The sequence below is a fragment of the Vicugna pacos genome, chromosome 13 (assembly GCF_048564905.1).
Source record: "Vicugna pacos chromosome 13, VicPac4, whole genome shotgun sequence".
Classification (NCBI taxonomy): Eukaryota; Metazoa; Chordata; class Mammalia; order Artiodactyla; family Camelidae; genus Vicugna; species Vicugna pacos.
Genome location: NC_132999.1, coordinates 22,101,565 through 22,125,440, shown reverse-complemented (window position 1 = coordinate 22,125,440; position 23,876 = coordinate 22,101,565). Strand labels below are relative to the sequence as shown.

Genomic DNA, 23,876 nt, shown 5'->3' with positions numbered 1-23,876 from the left:
ACAGAAAGAGAGTCCAGAAACCATTTGAAAAGATGAGAGAAATTGTTCTATCAGGAACATGAACCAAGAGTTAGGCCTTACATTTAGCCCTGAGATTCCTGGTTGCCAAGGCGAGAAGGGGAAGCACTCATAAAAGGAAACAATTGAAATTCATTTACAGAGACCATATTTTTTTTCTGGTTTCATGTATTAGGAGGAATTTTTTGAGTATATCCTTTTATAAAAGACTTCTGTTAGATGTAGTTTTACATAAAACACAGAAAAGTTCTTTGAGTGGCTCTTTTTCATTGAACAAAGACAAGCAAAGAGCATTAAATAAGCTATTAAAGGCTCTTCCTTTGGGTGCTAAGCTAGCATGCTCCAAGTATGTTGCTTTCCTGTGGTCTGGCTCTAATGACAATTAGAACTTAGAGGCTAAGAAGCCTGGACTAGAATTTTGTGCCTTAAATTGGGCCCTCCATATTTTTTCACTTGGATTGCTACAGTAGCCTCTTCGCTCTCTCCCTGCTTCTAGGTTCCATCCCCTTCTTTTCCCTGTGCTTTTCAAAAACCATCATCTGCACAACTACCAGAGTGACCTTTCTGGGTTTTTTTGTGGTTGTTTTCTTTAGGAAGGGTGAGGTAATCTGGTTTATTCATCTGTTTATTTGATGGAGGTGCTGGGGCTTGAGCCCAGGACCTTGTGCATGCTAGGCATGTGCTCTACCCCTGAGCTAGGCCCCACCCCGCCAAGAGTGACCTTTCTGAAACACGATGCTGGTGTCACTCCCCATTTAGACTTTTTCAGGGAGTCTCCACCGCTTGTAGGATAAAGTCCAGACATACAGTATCTTCCGTACCCTCCGCCCCCTTCTTTTGCTGTGCCCTGCCTCCCACTTCAGCCGCAGCAGACACCTGGCAGTTCTCTGCCTGTCACACTCTGCCCGTGGTGCTGTTTCTGCCTGATAATGTACCTTCCTCCTGGAGTGATGTTCAAAATAGCTGGTGACCCGTGTGACATGAGCATACCAGTTAGGACAGACCCTGTCCTGGCCCTGTGCTGAGTCCTGGAATGCCCCTGATGGGCCACACCTTAACCCTTTAGGTTCTGGATCGTAAGGCTGTCCTGGGGCAAAGATGAAGTGGCAAGGTTGGGGGAAACTTAAGGGGCTTAAGACCATGGCACTTTGCCAGTTGGTAAAGAAGTCTTTCAACATTTTCAAATCCAGAATGGCTGCCTGAGTGGAGCAACAGCCTGCCTCTTGTCTTGTCCTTCTTTCTGCCCTGTCTCCTGACACTCCCTCTTACAGGCAGCTCGGGAACCATCTCCTCTGGGAAACCTGTCCTGACCTTCCCAGTGTTTCGTTTCCTTCCTCGATCGAGGAACCCACTGTAACGTCCGTGTGGTTCCATCATCATACCTATGTTTCTCTTTTGCACGATTTTGTTCACCTCTCTGTCTTCAACCACTGGCTCGTAAACCCCGCAGAGACAGGGGTTATGTCTGATTCATTTCAGTGTCCCAGCGTTAGGCACAGCACTCGGCATGTGGGGGAGGTGCACAGTGAACGTTTGATGAATGAACACATGTTAAAATTCGGTGCCCTGACGTGTGAGGAAGGGATCTCCCAACAAGGCATGAAGTCCGCCCCTACAGGTATGTTAGTGACGATCAGTGAGCGCAGTTAGAATGACGTTTGCAACGTGTAGCATTTCGTGACTCCTGCAGACTCAGGTTGGGAGAAAAATATTCAGACCTTTAACTGAAGGAAATGGAACACATTCCGGAAATTTCTCAACCATACCTCTCCAAAACTAAAAACTCCACAGCCCGATGGCATAGAACTGTGTTTTGGTTGTTTCTGTGTAGAGGAAGGGCATAAGAGTCACGGGGTCACTCTTCTTTCCATGAGCCCTGTTCTCACAAGGAAGTGTACTCCTTGCTTCTGTTTTTATCTCCTTTGTTCACTGTTTTATCTCTAGTGCTTAGATCAGTACCTGGCCTGTTGTCACTGTGCAAGAAATATTTTTTTCAGTGAACAGATGTAAGTGGGAAAAAAACAAATGGCAACCCAGGCTCTCCTTCGAGGGTCACGCACCCTGATTTCTCCCCTTTCTGGGGTGCCAGAAGGGGCTGAATGGATGTCTGGGGACACTGCTGATTGCTACGTCCCAGCCACCGCCTGAGGAGATACAAACTGTACCCAGTCTTCCAGGTGGAGGCAGGGGCAGGAGCCAGCCACCAGTTCCTTAGAGGAACAAGGAACAGGATGTGGCGGCGGCAGCAACTTGAGTGACAATAAAAAGCAAACCCAGATGCTTAGAGCAACTCAGACCCAAGATTTTGTTCCACGTCCAGTGACTCACCCTACTGAGCAGGAGCCTAGAGAGAGTCCTAGAACGCCGCTGAGTTGTCCAATTGCTTCCTCCCTTGGCTTGCTGTCAGCCAGGAGAAAGGTGGTTTGGATGGCTTTTAAACACGTACTCGTTTGTCATTCCAGCTCCACAAAGCGCCTCAAGTCTGTGGAGGATGAAATGGACAGTCCTGGTGAAGAGCCATTTTACACGGGCCAAGGGCGCTCCCCGGGGAGCGGGAGTCAGTCCAGCGGGTGGCATGAAGTGGAGCCAGGTAAGCAGGGCGGGCGGGCGGCCGGGCGGCGGCCGCCGTGCCGTCTAGGATGTGCGTGCGCGCCCATGCCGGGTGTGAAGGGAGGGGGCCAGCTCAGAGCAGTGGACTTGCTGACTTTCTCCCTGTGAACACGTGTTTCTATCTGACAGCTGCTCTTAAGAAAGGGAGGCGGCACAAGGCTGCCATTCAGCTGAGATGAAAGATGGCGAGAATGGTGTGTAGGATTTCCTCCTCTTACACATTTTCACCTGCACTGCAGTCCGGCGTTCTGTTGACCTTTGCTTTTGTTTTATACTAGCTGCCTTTTGGGTTTGGTTTTTTTGAATTACCTTTTAAAAATCAAAATAAGGGGAAGGTATAGCTCAGTGGTAGTGGGTGTGCTTAGCATGTACAAGGTCCTGGGTTCAATCCCCAGTACCTCCATTAAAAAAAATTAAAATAAATAAATACACAAATAAACTTAATTACCTTCCCCTAAAACAAACAAACAATAATCAAAGTAAAAATCTATCAACTCTTTCGACTGCATTGATAACATTAGAAAGGGAAAATGGGTTCCCTGTGCTGTGGCTTATACGTGCATCTTTATTAAAGGAAGAGACTTTTAAATATGCTTTCCTGTTACCGGATTTCATCATGATTCTTTTCTCTATTTAAAAGGAATAGCTATCTTTATGTCCATCTTTAGTGAACTAAGCAAATGACGGCTACTCTAACCTCCTGGGGTAGTCTAGTCTTGGTTCTGGAGTCTTGAGTAATGTGAATAATTCTGGCAGCAGAAGCTTTTTGAAACTTTTCTTGATGTCTAACCCCCACACGAGCAAGGGGGAATCTCCTTTAGTGCCTTCCTCAATATGCAGAGTCAAATGATGTAGAGAACAGAGTGAGCTTTGGAAAAGACAGGCAGAGTGTAATCCGGGCTCCAGCTCCTGCTGGCTGTGTGATTATGGGCAAATTGCCTAACCTCTCTGAGACTGAGTGTCCCCAGTTTTATAATTTGTCAATAATAATAGCTATTTCGGTGCTCTTGAGAATTAAACGAGGTAACAGACGTAGCTCATCTGGGAATTCTACCTAGCACAGTAAATTTAAAAAAAAAAAAAACTTTCTGACCATTCCCTCTACTCTATGCCTCAGAGTAATTCTCTGAAGAACAGACAAGCCCCAAGAAAATCTCTGACCCTCTTCATCTTCAGATCCTAACTCCTTTCTTTCCTCTTTAGCATATCAAAAGAGAACCTCGGAGGGTGTGACTATAAAGGAAATAGCAACAAGGGAGATTTTGAGGAGTGATAGAACGGTTCTGTATCCTGACTGTGGTGATGGGTACAGGAATCCATCCATGTGTTAACGTTCCTAGAAATGGATGCCTTCCACTCCTGAACCCCCAGGCACTTTCACTGTATGATAATTAAAAACAAAACAAAACCCCAGGCCCCGCTGACTGAGTCCTTCATCTAAAATGCAGAACTTTCACTTTGCCTTCCTTCTACCTGATCTTCTCATCCAACTCATTCATTCATCCACTCACGCCTTCCAGGAGAACTTTCTCTGGAACAGGTATTTTGCCTGGTTCTGGGAACTCAAGGATGCATGGAAAGGTTATGGCTCCTGCTTTCAAGGAATTCACAGTTGGGGGTGGGAAACAGACACATAAGAAGATCATTATGTGGTGACGTGGGAGACGCAAAGATGGGGATTTAGCCTCCAGTGCCGCCGTTTTGTAATTATTACCAACACAACACTCAAGGAGTGGAGGGTCTTCTACAAAGGCCACACATCAGCTTCATGCCACACTTACATTCATGTCAGTTCACCAAAAGTGGCTCAGAAATACATTTCACTAAATGAAAATGAACATGCTGACCATTCGTGCCGCCAACTGCACCATCAGCGCGACCTCAGGATAGCGCCAGTGAGAAGTTTATGTGCTGTGAAAACATTAAAAGAGCTAAAACTTCTTTGAACCCTTTTTAAAAGGCCAGTTAGAGTTCTGGCCGGTTTACCTGCTTCGGTGAGTATCAGAATCAAAATACATAGGTTTGGGACCTTGAACTTGAGTATGGTCCTGACGCACTTTTACACCGACTGAGGCTGCTGTATTGTGTTGGTGTCCCTGAAGCATCTCCACTGTGAGAAGGTTCTCTGCATCCTTGTTTCCTTTGGGCATATTTGGGGACAGTGGGGATAGATTGAATGCAGAGTCCTTTGACCTAGTGACTCCTTTATGCAGAGTAATTCTGTTCCTCTCTGCACGTTATGATTCAAATGATCATAAATTTTAACATCTGAATACCTATATCCTTTGTGATCATCAAGTAACTAAAGTTTAATGGCTAAATCCTTTTCGGGAGGAAATATATATGGCCATTTACTATATACTACACACACACACACACAGGTACTATTGACACATAGTATATTATACTATCTTTATATACTTATATGTATGTATAGTATAATTGTGGGGTGGTTCTCTAAGGAAAAAAATTCTATTTTTAGAGCAATCCCCCACAATTATACTCTATTCCTGGACTGATTCTCCATTCTCTATCTCTATTTCATTACAGAAAACTGCAGTTTCATGGTATATGTGTTTGGGGGGAGCAGTGGATAAATTTACATTTGGCCATATTCAGCATAGAAAGTCATAATTGAAACAGGGCCTGAGGGGACATTAAAACTCAACTGAAGGATGTTGTACATGTTCGTGGTGACTTTGGTGTCATTAACTCACACCAGCCATTTTAAATGGATAATTTATGCTGCCAGATGGTCCTTTTTGGGGATTTTCCATCTAGCCCAATCCCCTTTTTGGCACAGAGAACACCCTTATGTTGTTCCCACACTGATCTGGGCCTGCATAGCTTTTCCCCAGGGGTACAGTTCATTGAGTAGGAGGCTTTTAGTGGCTCACGCATGTAAATTACCTTCAGAGCACGTTGGGAGTTATGTGTATCTGAAGGCACCGCAGCCTCTCGGTTGCCTACATTTGGGATAATTCCCGCCAGCAGATACGAAAGGATCCTTTGTTTGTGCCTCAGATGTGACCCAGGAAGCAAGGCCTGTGCTTACTCCTCACTGAGAGAGCTTTGCATCTGTTTACCTGCCCTCGTATGCTTTTTCGGGACTCCCCGGCCAAAAGAGGGCCGAAGGTTGCCAGAAGAGACAAATTTCCTGGAGCAACAGGAAAGCTTTAGAAAGTAAAACAAACCAGACATGCAGTAAATTACTTGGGCTCTTTCAAATGTCTTTTGTAGTATCCTGTTCCCCATTAGTTTATCTCAGCACTTTTAGTGCACAGCGCTTACTATCTGGGAAGAAGGGGCATAGGAGATTAAAGATGATGTTAGTGTAAAAACATCAGACAACCTCGAGCTGACTTCTGCTTCTCGTACAATGCCGCGTTTGTTCCCTCCACTTAGTGTCCTTCCCCAGTTATCTCAAAACTGGGTTAGATTCGAAGCTTTGAAGCTAATCATGCACTGATGAAATGAGTCCTATGAAATTCTATCAAGCGAAAATGCACATACCATCAACTCTTGTTTATCTGTACAAGTGAAAAATTGCAGAGAAACCAATAATGCAAATAAATAGGAAGGACACCCACAGGCTGGCGCCTACACTGGGTCAGTGTACGGTGCTTTCATAAATACAGTAAAGACTATAGTTGCTATTGTTTGAGGCCTCCTGTGTACCACCTTTTTTTTTTAATTGCCCTAAATTATGCAAGTAGAATGAGCTCGCCTCTGTAGCATTATAAAAGGTTAGGTGACTTGGCCAGGGCCACACGGATAGTAAACCTGTGGATCCCATATCCAAATTGCAACCTAAATCTGATTTCAGAGTTTAAGTTTTGTCTCCTGTACCCAGTGACTTTTTTTACTGTTGACATTTATGCTTGTATTTTAAGGTCCCATGTCCTGGGCTTGTATTGAAATTTAAAACATCATAATGAAAAATTAACAATTACTCATCAGAAAGATCTGAAACATCCCGCACTTCCTTTATCCCAAACCCTTGTCATGCACCCAGGCCAAGGGAGGAGTGTGGGCTCATTAAATACACGTAGGACACACTATGTGAACAGACAGTATTAACTGTCAACAAAGTGAAGTGTCTATCACTTTTTGCCCATAAAATCAAATAATCCTCAGCATTCAGAGCTTTGTTCAAACAATACCTCGTCAGAGAGGCTTCCGGGGAGCAAAGATAGCTGCTGTTTCTCTTCCATCGGCCTATAACGCATACCCCTGCTCTCCTTCCTTCATGCCACTGTCTCCTGTCATCATCTGTGCTCTGCATCTAGAATGTACCCTCTGTGAGTGCAGGGCCCAGGCTGTCTTTTCCACGGCTGAACCCCCAGCATCTGTGACACTGTCTGGCGCATAATAGGTACTCAATAAATATTGACTGAGTGAATGAATGTGGCCTGTAAAGCAGGGAATTTGGGTGCTTTCCATAAATCTGAAAGCAGAATTTGCCACCAGTAATTCTCTCAGAATGGATGTTTACTATATTCTCAATCTGTAGGCTGTTATTCAGTCAAATCCAATTATTAACAAGTAGTAAGCAAAACAATTGCAAAGGCTAGACCACGGGCCCCACTGACAAGTGATAGTATATCAGATTTTATTACAAGTGTCCCTCCTTCGCCTGAAAGGGTATTCCTTTAAGTAAATCAAACCTTTTGTTAAAGATAATACTTTAGTGTTTTTTAAGATAATATTGTTTTCTTTAAAAAAATAAAAAGGTAATTCGTTACCACAAGCTCTACATCAAGAATCCCAATAGTGAATCTTTTGTTGAATGTTTTATGTAAACTTCCTGATGTATGTCTGAAAATTTTCTGATTTCTATATGAAATTTCCTCTTATACAAGCATAAGGAACACTCATGAGACGCTATGAGATCTAATCTTGCTACTCAAAGTGTGCTCCGAGGACCAGCAATATGGCATCAGCTGGGAGCTTATTGGAAATACAGAATCTCAGGGGGGGAGGGTATAGCTCAGTGGCAGTGTGGGCTTAGCATGCGCAAGTCCTAGGTTCAATCCCCACTACCTCCATTAAAATAAATAAATGAACCTAATTACCAGCACCCTCTGCCAAAAAAAAAAAAAAAAAATACAGACTCTCAGGTCCTACCCAGACCTACAGATTTTTAACAAGATCTCTGGGTGATGTTTATTCACATTAGGGATTGAAAAACACCGATGTAGGCTCCTGCCTTGACTGTTCCTTCGTGTGGTCTCTCACCACTCCATCCTTGCCTTGTCTGCAGGCAACCTGAACTTTCAATGTCATGCTCCCCAACCTTTCTCCCTGCTTTAAGTAGAAAAGCCTTCAATCTAAACTACTTACACTCAGATCAGAGAAGATGGTACCCTCACGCAGTGATTCACACAATGTTTAGATACCTCAGGAAGAGAAAGAAAATTTTCTCATCTCTCTCATCTTCCAACCAGTGTAATTCAAGTCACGTCATTGAATTTTACTAAGTATAGAGTAGATACACTGATGACCCCATCCAGTCCCTATCTTCAGGGCAATCCAGATTTCCTTAGTTGTCAGTCAGATGGGAAGTGTTGTTTCTGCCCCATCGCTGTCACAAAGTTACGACAATCAGGGATAAACTTGAACTTCGATTCCAAGTGCCAAAGCCCTTTGTTAAAATTAAGTTTCTCTAATTGTGTGAGATACCATTAGGATTATTGAGGGAGACAGACCTTACCCAGCTATTGGTGGTTGAAAGCTGGTGGGATTAAGTGCTGTAGGGGTAAGAGAAGAAAGTTGTTCAATCTGACTGTAGAATTAGGGACACTGTCCTCAACAGGAGGCAATGAAACTGGGTCTCCATTGGAACCCAAATGAGAAACATTCACACACTTGAAAATGAGACATAATGTCTCTCAGCCTTTCAATCAGTATATATAAATTTAAGTGTTCTTCATATAGGTTTCTTGCTAAGTGGCATGGCAGCCTTGTGGCTGTCTAGTGAAAATTTTCAGGCTGTCTATGCCCCCAGAATTGACTCATCCAGGAGTGCAGTGAGCTTCATGGATTACTGCGTTACACCACGTCCTCCGCATGAGACCACACCTGCATTGAGCATATACATGTCAGTCAGTTTCAGCACAGGTGATAAAGATAATTTTTATTGTGAAAAAAACATGAAATTATAGGACTTTTTCATTTCCTGGAATTTCATGAAATTTAGTTCTGTGTTTGAAAACAGGAGCCTCTTGCTCCTTAAATTTTCTCCTGTAGAAAAATATTCAAAATTCTAGCATGCCTTCAATTCTTTTGTGATTGCAAAACCTTATTAGCAGGCACAATTGCATTAGCCAAGATGCCAGAAGTTCTAAACAGCTCAGTGAAAAGGTGAGTCAAATTTGGTTAAGTAGTAAGTTTAGTTTTAGTTCTTTTCTTAAAACCTTTCAGAGATGGATGTCTTCCCAAAGGCTTACAGTCCTCATTTTTGAAGGTCGAAATCAAGCACTGAAATAGCATGCTGTCTCTTCTTATCACAATTATTAAGTCAAGAAATAATTTTTAAAGGCATTTGTGGGAGAATATTTAGTAAAGATCCAATCAACCAGCAGCCCAGGACATTTAGAGCCAGAGTTCAGTGTCACAACTGCTAGGAGCACAGTTGGATTTTGCAGACTTACGTTAGTTCGTTGCATTTTTCAATACTCCATATTAAGTTCACTTGGATTTCCAGCTCTGCTGGTCCTAATTTGACCGCCATTCATCGGTTGTAGGAGTTGGGGAAGTTTACCAACTTAACCTTATAGCTGAGACACATAGGAGGAGGCCTATTATCAACGCCAAGAGAAAGGCAGCAGACTGGTAACAACAGTACATTGATCACGGACGCTCGGCCGCACTGACACGTATTAGGGAGAGTGATGAAATCTCCCACAACCTCCCGCTGTAACAGGAATAGTCGCTGTTACAGAACACCGCCATTGGATCAATGTCCTGGCTTTTCTTCTGCATTTCTGGAGCAGTGGGAAATCGTCATTAAGCGACAGCATTGTCTCCCATGGTCTCTTTAGTATTGGCACCTGCTCATTAGAGGCTCGTGCACCAGGGAGCCCCAGCACACTGACAAGGGGCTGCTCCTTAGTGACCCTCCTTTAGCAGAGAAATCTCATCCAAATAAAGGGTTATGACAGGAACAGGAGAGCTTTATTACAAAAGGAGCACTCTCAACTACTCTTCAAAAATGTCCGTATCTTCTTTATCAAGGCTGTTTTTTTAAGTCAAAAAAGAAGGCTAAAACAACCTGTTCCAGTTGGAGTCTACAAGGTTACCTAGTAGAAAAGAAATACTCCCCTCATATACGTGCACATACGCTGCCTCCACGTGGATGTGTGTTTGTCTGATCCATGTACATGGTAAAGCACGGTCCGAAAAAATGACCGTTGCATTCCTGAAGGCTGCTGCATGCAGCACCTGGCACATGGTGACCATTCAATCACGATGTGTTGAATAAGTAAAGAAATGATCAGGCGGGGACCACGCATGTCTCATATTGTCCTTTGAGGAGGACGAAGCCCTGAGGGAGCAGAGCACTGCAGACATTTGTGGACGGGATGAGGACAGCCCCACTGGCCTCCGGGAACCCAGATGCTCGATTTGGTGAATATGGAAGCTCCCAGGAAAACAGATGCTGCATTTCAGCTGGTCTTGGCTGAGTAAATACATCACCCAAGTCTCCACATTTTTTTATTTAGTGTTTGAAAATGAAGCTGTGTAAATATTCCAGAGGGAAGAAAGGGGAGAATGTGTATCTTCTACCTTAGGTTTGCATGCGAACTCTTCCTCCCTCCCCTGTTCCTGTCACCCGCCTTCCGCACTGTCCCCGTGGCTTAGGAAGCAGAGTGCTGGCTCATCGTGTGGCCTCATTTAGCACGTTGTAGGGAGAAGCTTGAAGGCCAGTTTCATTCCAGCCATGACAAGCTTCATAGGCTTGCTAGGGAGGGAGAAAATAAGAGAGAAATAGTGTGTATTATAAAGAGAAGAAAGTACAGATAAAGAAACAAAAGCCTCCAATTCTCGTCCTCCGTCATGAACAAGCCTGAGATTTTTAGCAGCCTCCTTCTCCAAATTTTCATTTCCTCATGTGTAAACATTGGATTCCCTGCAACAGCCTGGCCTTCCTACCTCATAGCTTTAAAGAGTCAAATGAGATGATAATAGAAACAGGAGCTACCACTTATTAAGCACCAGCTGTGTTCAAGCTACTGCGTGTGGCCCTCGACATAGGAGTGTTTTTAATATATGTAAAGTATACTTGTAAACTTCATACAGATCTTGGCTACCCTTTTTTTTCCAAATTCTGAAGTACTATGTGAGTTTAAGGTATTGTGAAATTAAATTGAAAACCTATTACACGTGTCTGTGTCTGTTATATATACAAAGCACTGTGCAAGGTGGTAGAGGGCATATGAAAACAGACAAGACAAACCTTCCAGCCCAGTGAAGGAAGGAGGGGTAACTGGTTAAACCAGCGCCCAGTTCTAGGAGGTATCGAGGGTGCCAAGCAGCATGTGGGCTAGGAGCTGGTTCGCTAGCTTAGACCGTCATCCTCCACTGTAACTGTGTGAAAGAGCAGATGCATCAGCCATTCCGTTATTAAAGGAGCATCAGTGAACGCTGGTCCCTGTTCCTTCCCTTTCATGCTGTCCGACTCTTTTCTTTCTTTATCTCTAAGAAGCAGGTAGAATGCTGATGTGCTAGGAATCCCTCAGGAAGTGCACAGGGCATTGCCCTCCTACTCCAGCAAAAGATATATCTTTCCGCATCTGTGGACGTAACCCTTTCCTAAAACAGTGTTCTGACTTGTAGATAATGACATTGGGCAGAATCTAAGCAAATGTTTACTTAGAGGAAATAAAATTATTCTGAATTGAGATTAAATTCACTAAAGGTAAAAATAACCAGAAAATATACTTGGAAGAAGAGAAACAAAAGAGAGAGAGAGAGAGAATCAGACTTACCTAAGAATTTCCTGTGTTGATTTTCCTAGATTTAGTGCATTTTATTTATCTACTACATATTAATAAATATTTGTAGAACTCAAACAGAAGGTAGTTTTAACTTCGATATAAAGAGAAAAAATACTTCTTTAAATAATGTTCTTACTTCCTCTTTCTATTCTATGAACACAGTGTAGATATTTCCTAGGCATAAATAATACCACATGCTGATTAACAATAAAAGATAAATTTACTTGGATTTTGTCATTGGAATGCTGCTGAAAATTTGTGTTTTATTAAGGAGAGCTAATATTTACTGAGCACTTACTGCGGGCCATACATTGTTCTAAGCTATCTATATACATTTTTATGAATGTAGCTATATATGTATAGATATAATGTGTGTATGTACATATATATTCAACTTGTAAAAATGATTCCGATCACTAATAATACTGTTTGCAGACTTCCTTCCCTCTCTCATCTGTTTCTGTTTTTTTCTGACTGATGATTCTATTTAAATGTTAAATAATCAAGAATAACATCGCCAGTTTATATGGGAGTACAGTTCTATTTTTGGCCATCAGTGTTTTTAATAAAATCATTTGTTAATACTCCAGAATGAAAGGGCTTTCTATGGGGCATGCGGGAGAGAAGGAAGAGAGAAGTCCTTAAGTGCACGCGGGTCTCAGGAGTAATAGCTTTTCTGCCCGTGCTGAGCCACAGTTTCTGACGTGGCGGTACACATCCCAATGGCCTTCCTGCTGGGCAGAGGATTACAATAATGCCTATTTATCCAACTCTATCCACCCACGGATTTCAAATACATCATAATCTCATCAATTAATCAAAGACATGGCACCCATTTCGAGATGATGGGTGAATTACATCCTAGCAGATTATGAGAAATGCGCACACCGACGTAGTAGATCAGGGACTGTTTCCTGATGGGTTCCTGAACAACACACCGAGTACTAAAACGGAGAGGGTTCTCTCCAGCACTGAATTACAGAGTAATAGGAGAAAACTTAAGGAATAAAAGAGTCATTTTATTTCGAAGCATCTCTTAAACTCGATGAACTATTAAACCATGATGGAATAACTTGAACTCACTTAAATACAGTTACTCAACTTGCCTCTTCAGAGTAAAATATTAATGATCTCCCTTTCAGAACAATTAAAACCTTTTGGATTTTTAAACACTTTTGGATTTTTAAACACTGGGTGGCTTTGGTTCCTGGTTCTCTGGTCTGTCTGGAGTGAGGAACTCTTGTGCGGTGGTCCAGCGCCTTCAGCCCCTGTGGAGAACGGCTTCACAGACAGCTGTGGATGTTCATTCGGATGATACTCCAGCTCTTCCGGATTTTAATGTGACGCAAACATCTTATTGTCCTTCATTCTGAAGAAACTTTCCAACCTCTAGGGATTCTCCACTTTAGATCTAATGAGAAGTAACATATTTCCATTTGCATCGTTGGAAACGCCCTCAAGTGATTGGAAATTCACGGAATGGCAACCCAATATCCATTTCTAATCTGAAGCGTCCTCTGCAGGACCAGATTATTCTGCAGCGTTAGCTATCCCAACCCAGACATCCTTTCCCTGTGATTAGCTTCCAAGATGAATGGATTTGAGGATGTCATGATTACTCAGGACTCCATGCCAGTCAGAATTTGCCATCTGCCTTTCAGCCATTTCGTGAACCTGAGAGAAGAAATGGTTTATCAAAATGGCTGTGCAACGTGTCTCGTGTTTTAGCGTTCTTCAGGGACTCACATAAGCAGTACTTCATGTTCTAATGCTAAAATACACATGTGAGGATTAAAAGTAGTATGGGATGCACTGGAGTGCTTTTCAGGGCCCACTATTCTTTGATATTTATCACTTCAGAGCAGTGACACCTGCTTCTAATTTTCAGAGTTCTTTTTTCCAGGGGGTGATTTCTTGATTTTTTTTTTCTTTAGTAAAGAAATCATATCCTCAAGAGACTTAACTGGTCATTTTTCTCCTTTTGATGTGCTTGATATTTTTATGAGTTTGTCCATTGGCACTGAAGCCTTAACATGGCTTTTGTTTAAAAAAAAATCTTTGTAACACATAATTATTACATTGGGTCACATAAATTTATATCCTGGCCACACATTTGGAGACTTTTGCAGAGATATAATTTGTTGTAAATGTCATTATCTGCCCCTTGGACTAATTGATGGTTGTTGTAAGTTGACCAAAGCCAGAAAAATAAACTCTCCCTTGTGGGAGAGGTTCAGCAACTTACATTCAATACACAAATCTGGCTGTTTCTCACATTCAGTTGTGGCAGTTGTGATTTGAGGGTTGGTAAGTGGAAGAAAAAAAAAGAGAGGAACCTAGTTTTGTCTATTTAGACACGTGTGGAAATAGTCCTTTGGTTTGGGGGTAGCCAGCCTACTTGTAGGGTCCGAGGTGGTGTGCCTTTTTGTTTTTGTCTTGTGTAAAGACTTTTTCCTAATAGGCCCTGGGTAAAGTTGTGTCCTAGTAGAAAAAGCTGCAGACGATGGTATCTTGCTGGCAGCCCATTCTGATTGGCCCGTGAGGAGCTGTCTGTATAAAATTGGATCCTTGTGCTGGGTTCCAAAAAAAGGTGTGAATATGAAGGGGAAGTGTTAAATCATGACTCCAGAGAAAATGTCGGCCTGAGCAGTTTTTAGTTTCCGTGAAAACCAAACTTTAAGATTTGGACAAATCAGACAAGGAGAAAAAAGGGTGAATCATTAACTCCAATATGAAAGTGTTATGGTGATCAAGTTTCACCAAACTTGCATAAGACACTCGATAAGGCTATGACTGAATGGAACTAATTCATTTACTTAATTGATAGAAGAAAACTTTGCCAAGCAATTTACCCTTCATGTTAGATGAGTAATTTTTAATAAAATATTTCCAAGATATGAAGACAGTTAAGAAAACAGCACGGTTTTTAATCACTGCTCTCAGAGGTAAACGGATCTATCATTATGTTGTCACAAAGAATGACAGTGAGCGGAGGCACTGCTAACCCCTCTCAGGTAAGTGTTCAACGTTACACCAGATGCCGACTGGCTGAGTGTAGCGTTCATCAGAAGTGCACTGCACACAGAATACCTTTTCTTATGTGTCAGCTTGCTTCAGAAAATGACTCATGGAGTCGTGCAGAGTTAGTTCCTTTTCATTTTATATTTTCATTTGTTTTATAGTGTTTTTTCTTAACCTTTATTGCGGTGTGATTTTCACACCTTTATTGCGGTGTGATTCCTGCGCAGTAAATTACACATATTTCAGATGTAGAATTTGATGAATTTTGATAGATGTATACACCAATGAAACCATTACCACAATCAGAATAGCTAACATTTCTATCACTCCCCAAGAGGTGCAAATTTCGAATTCCCCATTTATCCCTTCCCACCCTCTTTAACCTCTGGTAACCATAAGTTTGTTCTCTGTGTCTGTGAGTCTGTTTCTGTTTTGTAGATAAGTTCATTTGTGTCCTTTTTTTTGGATTCCACGTGTAAGCAATATCATATGGTGTTTTTCTTTCTGGCTTACTTCACGTGGAATGACAATCTCCAGTTCCATCCATGTTGCTGCAGATGACATTATTTTATTCTTTTTTATGGCTGAGTAGTGTTCCATTGTATATATACCACATCTTCTTTATCCATTCATCTGTTGATGGACATCTGGGTTGTTTCCATGTCTTCACTATTATAAACAGTGCTGCTGTGAACATTGGGGTGCATGCGTTTTTTTGAATTATATTTTCCTCCGGATATATGCCCTGGAGTAGGATTGCTGGATCATATGGTAAGTCTATTTTTAGTTTTTTGAGGAATCTCCATACTGTTTCCATAGTGGCTGCACCAAATTACATTCCTAATAACAGTGTAGGAAGGTTCCTTTTTCTCCACACCCTCTCCAGTATTTATCATTTGTGGACTTTTTAATGATGGCCATTCTGACTAGTGTGAGGTGATACCTCATTATAGTTTTGATTTGCATTTCTCTAACAATTAGTGACACTGAGCATCTTTTAATGTGCTTGTTGGCCATCTGGATAATTGTGTGGGCCTTTTGCATCCACAAAGCTGCATTTGAGGTTAGTGGTTCATTTTGTTTTGCCAAATAGCTGAATAACAAACATACTTGAAGTATTTTTGAGCTTTGAAATGACCTATTGGCTCGTCTCTCTGAAATGATGGCATGGCTCTTTTACAGAAGTTTTCTTATAAGGAAAAAGCCAGAAAAAGTTTTCTGCATTAAATAAGAGCTCAAGAGAGAACCTCTTTCTGTAAAAGATTTCATATTAAAATGATGAAATGTGTTGCGCCTTTCCAGTATCCAAAGGCATTGCCTTTAAAAAAAACAAAATCCCTTTCCTTTTGCTCTGTACCTTCTTGCCTGAACTGTGAACTACTGCATAGTTACAAAGTGGTACCCGCTCAGTTCATCACACGGCTCTAACCTCCCACTTTCTCACTGACTCAAAGGCCTTTGAAGGCAAAGAATGGGGTTATTGAAGGATGGAAGGCAGATTTCACTAAGTAACAGGTGGAGGTCAAAGCAGTTTATTTGTGGGGATGAACAGAGTGCAGAGATGAAAAATCAAATGCTTTGCCATAATAAGGTTTAGCAAGAAAATGCTGACTACACTAAGCTGAGATTCTAGCTGACAGAACCTTTTCTAGTGTTCATTACTTGATTTCACAGTTCAAGCAATTTGAAGAGACCTAAAATTATATTTCTTTTTTCCCCTAAGAAATGTTCCCATCAGTTTCAGATTTTGCTTTAAATAAAGTGGTGGGTGCTCTGTCTGTATCCAAGGAATCCATTAGGACTCATGGATTCCAGTGCAGGCATATCCCAAGCTTGGAGCATCACAAACTACGCATCTCCTACAAATTAAATTCTACCAATAGGAACCTTAAACGCCAAGCTTTCAACCATGTTTTAACTGACAAAAGTGAACGTATTTTAATAAGCACTTCACTTCACATCATCTAAATGAATTTGTAGGTGGAGAAAAGTACTGTAAGGATATTTACCAGCCTTGAGCATTGGGTTGCCCCCAGCTTGTTGGAGATAAAGAGGAAAGAGCTTTTTTGTCTTTTCCCCTTTGTACAATTCTGTATTTGTGCATACGTTTTGCTTTTGCAACTTAAAAGAGGGCTAAACATGCTGAAAAAAATTATAAAAGTAAGATTTACCTCATGTTCTACAGCAGGAACAAATAAGTTATTTTGCGGCATATAGACTGCAGCTGTCCAACATAACTTTCTGCAATGATGCAAATGTTCTAAATATGCACTGTCCAGTACTGTAACGACTAGCCAGATATGGCTACTGAGCACTTGGAATGTGGCTCTGCTGAGCAACTGAATTTTTAAATTCATTTAATTTTAATTAATTTAAATTTAAGTAACCACATGTGGCTAGTAGCTACCATATTGGACAGGGCAGATATAAACCGAACATATGTATGATTGAGTTTTTTACTTTGCATCTGGGTATCTAGGCAGAATGAATAAAACATTGTGCTATATTATACTGTATTTGTTTTGCATGCAAAGAAAATAATTTGGTTTTCTCAGTAGTGTCATCTTCATTCTCAGTCCTCTGTGGATGTGTGTAATTGCTATGCCAAAGTAAGTCCTTCCCCTGAACACAGGGGAGATTGAGATGGTTGGGGGGAAGGTGGGATGGGTAAGGGACTCTCCAACTCCTAAGTATACGGAGCATGAAATGCAATTTTAAAATTTTATTCCTGACACTAGGGTGTCTGTATTTACCCTGGAAGGAGAGGAAATCCCCTAAAAAGTCAGGAGACTTGATTGTTGGCCCAGGAACCAGATTTTTCATATGACATTTTCCTTGTGTCTATACTTGACTCTCTCTGGTTGTAAATTTTCACTCACAAATGAACATTTGGAATACATTAGAGAACACATCATTTCTTTTCTTCTGAATAATCCATATAATTTTGACTCCATGCTCCCATTTTTTTTTAAAGAAATTGAAGAAATCGCTTGTGTCCAAGCCTTTTAAATTACCTGAATTTCTTTATGATGTGGTAATTCTTTGGGGGGTCCTTTTAGCTCGTTTGAAGTGGTTGCATATAGAGTAAGAAGGATAAACCTCAGAAGCTGTATTAACTTTCCTTTTATTCTCTCCATCTTAAAAATGACTTTAAAACATTTTTTTATTCACTGAAAAAGGTTTAAAGTCGAAATAGTCTGAATGTTTTACCTTTTTTTTCTTATTGTTGAGTGTGTTAATCATAATAAATTACATTAGAATGATCCCTAATGGATTTTATCATCAGGACAAAAGTCTAAGATGAGTACAGTATCGTGAACTGCCTCCCCCTGTCGCACAGCGTGTATTGAGACCCGCAGGAACAGAATGGCCCTTTAACTGTGGGATTAATCTGTCCAATCATAGCCTTTATTTAGCATCCCGGTTGGAGATGATCTCATCATCAGGTTCAGCTGAAATGGCCCTAGAACGGCCCTGTTCTCGCCCGGGGGGCCGCTAGAGAGTGGGGCATCACGTAGCATCTGGAAGAGATGAGTCTGAGCACAAATTCACTGGTGGTAGATGACTTGCAGAATGTAGTACTGGGACTCCGCGTTCATCCTGTGCTGGAGGAACGGCGCCGAAATGTATGCTGACACCACGACAGTCTGACAGACATGACTGGCGCATCCATTCCCCTCACTTAGACTGGAGGTGTGTGTGTGTTGGAGGGGATGGCTCCAAAGGCCCGAATGCAGACAGAACAGCCAGGATAGCAGTGAGCTCATCACTTAGGCTGAAGGCGAGTATTTACGTGCCATTACGAAGCTCTGTTTTAAACCAGCTCATCGTGTAAATAGTGGGAACTTTTTTCAGAAGTGGGCATCCTGGCGGAGTAGTACACTGAAAGGAGGAGTAGCTGCAGCTCGCTGGCGGCAAGTCTTGGCTCCTCCGCGGAGTAACTGTGTGGCCTCTCACCTGCTCCAGGACTTTGCTCCCTCGTTACTCTCTCTGAGGCATTGCCTTCTGCCCACCTGCTGGACATTCCCACCAGCAGGCCAGCTCTCTGTACTGTCTCCCATCTTCAGAAAGCTCTGCTTTGTTTCCTTCCATCCCCTATAGCTACTCCCCTAATTGTCGGGCTCCCTCTGCAGACTCATTTCATGAAAGCGTCGCCCACACCCACAGTCCCTGTTTCTTAACCTCCCATCAGTTTTGTGAGCTTCTGTTTGCGGGAGGGTATAGAGAGAGCAACTTGAATGGGCAAGAGGCCTACTGTAATATTAAATGTATGTATTTACTCTTTTACAGTTTAAGATCTTTAAGTCATTAGCTATTAGAAGACTTCCAACTCTGTGCGATATTTATCGTTTGGAGGTTCTGTGTTAGAACTGCTGATAATACACTCAGTATGTTTAATAAATTCCTAACTGATCCTACAAGGCCAAGAAAAACCTTTGGTATATAGGACAAGATTGTTCTTAGTACTGTACTTCAGAGTCATTTGTATTTTTTACATAATTCTTCTTTTGCAGCTGATAATAACCTTTCTTTGAATTTTTCCTTTGGGTAACCATATTAGAAACTTCAACTATAAATACATTTTGTTGACTTGAATAGGACACTATTATTGTAGGATACAAGGGAAACTACATGAGGGAGTGTGATATTTTGCAAAATATACAAGCTTTGGAACCAGAGAGACGTGGGTCGGAAATGCCACTTCATAGCTGTATGACCGTGAGCAAGTTGCTTGACATCCTCAATATCTAGTTTCTGTGACATTAAGTTATAGGTTGGCTGGATAATAATCCCTTCCTGAGATGAAAATGTAAGGGTTTAAGATTATTTGTTAAGTACATGGCACACAGTAGGTCCTCCATAATTTATGGCTTTTCTTATTCTCAGTCTGTGTTTTGGAAATGATCAGTATGTAGAAATTTGAAGACCATCTCTTTAGTGGCCTCCTGGCTCTCTTGAGGCCACTAAGTGGATGAAGACTTCCAATAGCATTGACATTTGGTGTAAGAGTTGTCCTGGTAAAGCAGTAAAGCTAGGCCGTGGGGAATTCTACCATGACAGTGAACAAGAGAATGTCTGAAGTCAAACATGAACAGCTGAACTTAAATGGCATTTTGTGGTCCTCTCTAACCTGCGTATATATTGGATTTTAAAATGAAAGTGCAGAGTTTGCTGGTTTCCAGAGTTTCTCCCAAACAGATTGTGACTATAAATGAACGGTAGTGAAACTAACCTTTCTGTTCTTGACTTTGCTACTTTGAAGAAAGAAACGTACCCCAGTTAAATCTTCTCTGACAACTTGAATTACATCACCCAAACTCCTACGACAGACACGATAAGGTCTGCTGTCCTGAGCAGCATTAACCACGGGTCATTTTCACGGGACAGCGGGTTTTTGAATAAAAGTCCCCTAACACAGTAAGCACTAACCCTGACTTGTCACCTCCTCTTTGAAAATCCAGCATGTTGGTTCCATTGTCACTAGAATAATTATGGCTTATTGTGATCTCTCCCTTCTTCTCCCCTTCCCATTAATATTGTAGCTCCATTGACTCTTAGAAATATCCCCTTTAAGAGGCTTTCTCAAGCAAAGAACAGCATCGTACTTCCTTCCCATTCCTGTAGGATTTGCTTCAAAATTGTCACTGTAAAGTTCTTGGTCAAAGTGTTTGGCAAATATAATTTGGGAGAGAAGGGGAGTTGAAATTAATGATGATTTTTTTCCGTGTATATTCTTTCTGTTACATCAGGTTGCAGCAAAAAGACACCCCCAAAACCCTTGATTTTTTATAGGAGACCCCAAGAATTATTTTTGAGTTTTTTTTAATATCTTTCAATCTCTTTTTATTACTGATATTCCTTGAAAGGATCAGGAGGCAATAGAAATTTTCAGAAGTGTTTACGCCATTGGAAATTGCTGCTTATCAGCCTCTTGTCTAAGAAAGTGTCTTACCATTTTCTCTGGGTTAGTGTAGGCTAATGGAAAATCTCACAACGTAGGACAGATTTGCTAAAAATAATAGAAACTTCTAGAATTCTAGAGATTAATTCTAGTGCACAAGAGGCATCTTTAATACACATATTCCTAGCATAAATGATAATCTTGAGCATCGTGTTAGTTTGTATTGCTGTATAACAAATTACCACAAACTTAGCTTAAAACAACGCACATTTATTATCTCACAGTTTCATGAGTTAAGAGTCCTGGCACAGCTTAGCTGGTGCCTCTGCTCAGGGTCTCACAAGGCTGCAATCAGAATTTTGTCCAGACTACATTCCTTTCTGGAGCTCTGAGTTTTCTTGCACACTCTTGTGATTGTTGGTAGAAATTAGTTTCTTGTAGCTTTAAGATTAAGGTCCCAGCTTTCTTAAAGCTGTCAGTCAGCCGCAGCCCAGCTTAGGCCATAGAGGCCCCTACTGTTCCTTGCCATGTGGCACTCTCACAGGCTCTTTTACAACATGGCAGCTTACTTCTTCAAAGCCAGGAGGAGGATCACTTTGACTAGCAATCCTTCTGTGGAAGGACCACACCTGATTGGGTCAGGCCCACCCAGGATAACAGCCCTTTACTTAATTCAAAGTCACCTGATTAAGAACCTTAATTACATTCACAAAAGTTCCTTCCCCTTTTCCATATAACAACCTACTCACAAGAATGACATCCATTTTATTCACAGGTACTGCCCACCTTCAAGGGGAGGGGATTATACAAGTATGTACCCCAGAGGCCAGGAACCTAGGGACTGTCTTAGAATTCTGACTACCACAAATATTAATGATGAGGCTAACAGAATCTTTGTGAATGCTGTATTTGGCCTGTACTTTCAAGGTTCTCACTCACAACTGCCTCCAGGGATCAGGGTCACTGAATGACTAGAATTTCATGCATGTTTGCCTGTGTCCACCTATTTGAAATGACTCAGATAGCTTTAAAAAAATGGCTAAGTGGAGAGAAATTCAGAAAGTCTAATGGTTAGAAAACCAACAACAAGCAAAGTGCTTCTTGAAATTCATCTCCTATTCTGTTTATCATCATTGAGTTTTTTTACAGCAATCAACAGGTGGGAATGTCCCATTGAAACAAAACATTATGCTAAATTTCTGCTTCTCATTCTGGAGAGTTCTTTATTTTTACGTATTGAAAAGAATTTTGAAGCAATATTTTGTTTGTTCCAGAAAAATGGGTAGCATTACTTTATAATCTTTTTTTTTAAATCTGATACTTCTAAAAAATACAGTGAAATTGAAGTTTTGATTAATTAAGAGGAAGCCAGTCAGTCATTAATCTGTGCAGTAATTGTGTAACAGTTGTGCACAGCTACTTGGAAAAAGAAATTTTGACAAGGAGTTTATTTTTAAAATATCATACAGAAACCAAATTTGGTTTCAAAAATAAAAGCAAAGATTCATGTTCTCTTACTTTTAACATAAAACAGTTGACTAGCATGTTGAAATTTCCTCTGGTCAATTAAGTGTATGAAGCAAATTAGCCAAAGCATAATTATGCATATGGTGAAAATATTAAAGTATATAGTAAAGAAACATGCTCAGTACAAGTCTACAAATTGAAAATACAAAGTAATTTTGAGATTCATGACAGCCTTGAGGTTCATGTTACTTGACTGTGATAAATTTAGAAGATTATACAAAGTTTGGCTTGTTCTTGTATGCAGACAGTATTTCTTTTCTCTTTAACCCTTTCAAAGAGGATTTGAATTTTGCTCATTTTGAACCCATTTACCAGCTTGATCACTTTGATGCTTATTGCCTAAATTTAACTTACACTTCCCCCTTTTAAAAGAGGAAATGGTGGGTTTAAGTCTTGTCAACATTTCTGCAGTATGGCATGGGTTGGAAAACATGAACTTTTCAAAGAAGTGACAACTCTTCCCTGAGTCCAACCATTTGCTTTCTTTAATAAGATTAGTTCAGATAACACATTTCATCATCAATTCCATCATCTGAAAAAAATTCTGCCATCTTAAAAGTTTTGACATTTTCATTTTCTATTCTATTTCTGTTGCATGACACATAATTCAGGCATTTGACTGAGTTTAGATCAGTGGACTAGCTAGAAGCCTAAAAATTTGTGCAGAAGAGGTTTGAGTGAATTAGGAGATATGTCTACATTTGGAAGCTTTTTATTTCTTCCCTTTCGTATTTTAATTTGAAATCTCTTCTTTGATATAATTACATTGATGATACCTTAGGTTAGGTTACTTGCAGTGAATGTTTGAATGTTGATCCAAAATCTCAATACATTCTAATGATGTTAGGACATTGGCATGGTGTGACTTTGGTTACTGATTCAGAGAGCAAACAAATATAGCTGAAGTCACTTAGTGACTTGTTTCTAACTCAGATCACATAGATACTGATCTAGAACGGATCTGATCTGGATTTGTCAAGTTCCTGTGAAATCACACACCGCTTCGTGTTGTCCTTACATCTGACTATGCAAATGTGCTTACCGATGTGCAATTTGTTTCTTTCTTGGGGTCAAAATCCCAAGTTTTACTCTGTCCAAGGAGCTGTTAGTAAAACCACAGATAAAGCCAAGAACTGTACACATAATTTACATATCTTTTGATGTGTTCTAGAGCCTTTATTAGACAGCCTGAAAGTAGAGGAGGGCAAAGCAGACCTGGTGTCTGTCCTCAGAGAATCCGCAGTCACACTCAAAGGTTGTCTTGTAGAAAATCATTAAGGAAGTCTGTGGTCAGAAATAACAAAGATATGTGTAGATATAGTCCAAACTAACTAAATTTCTGAGCGGATCTCTACCTGCAAAGTGCTTGGAATAGTGCATGACACTTAGCAGCTACTTAATAACAGTTGCATGCTGATATCATTATTATTTTTATTACTTATGTTTCCAGTTCGTCTAAATAATTCTCTGGTCATAGACAGAACATAACGTGTGTGTGTACATATATATACACACATATAAGTAAAATGAGATTTGATTCTTTTGACATGAATTTAGACCAGATTTATGCTGCCAGCTTAAGAGAGCCCAGATTTGTCCTGTGATGTGGAGACTAGGAGTCATTTCCTTTATTTTTATATCCAAGTTTTCATTGTTTTAATTGGCACCCTACCAAACTGATAGATGCCTCCAGTTGTGTGTGTCATTGTGGTTGCTGAGAACATTACACATGAGGTAATTACAAGGGACCGTTTTCCCATTATTTTCTTCCCAAAGCATTTCGTATGCTGGAAATGCTA

General features: G+C 40.9%; 1 protein-coding gene across 1 annotated transcript in view; it reads left to right on the top strand.

Annotated features, from left to right (window-relative positions):
• Window positions 1-23,876, top strand: part of NFIA (nuclear factor I A) — a 167,028-nt gene that overhangs the window by 67,907 nt on the left and 75,245 nt on the right. Inside the window, exon 4 of the mRNA XM_072974322.1 lies at window positions 2,481-2,608. Coding sequence (XP_072830423.1) covers window positions 2,481-2,608 — 128 coding nt within the window. The remainder of the gene's footprint in view (window positions 1-2,480; window positions 2,609-23,876) is intronic.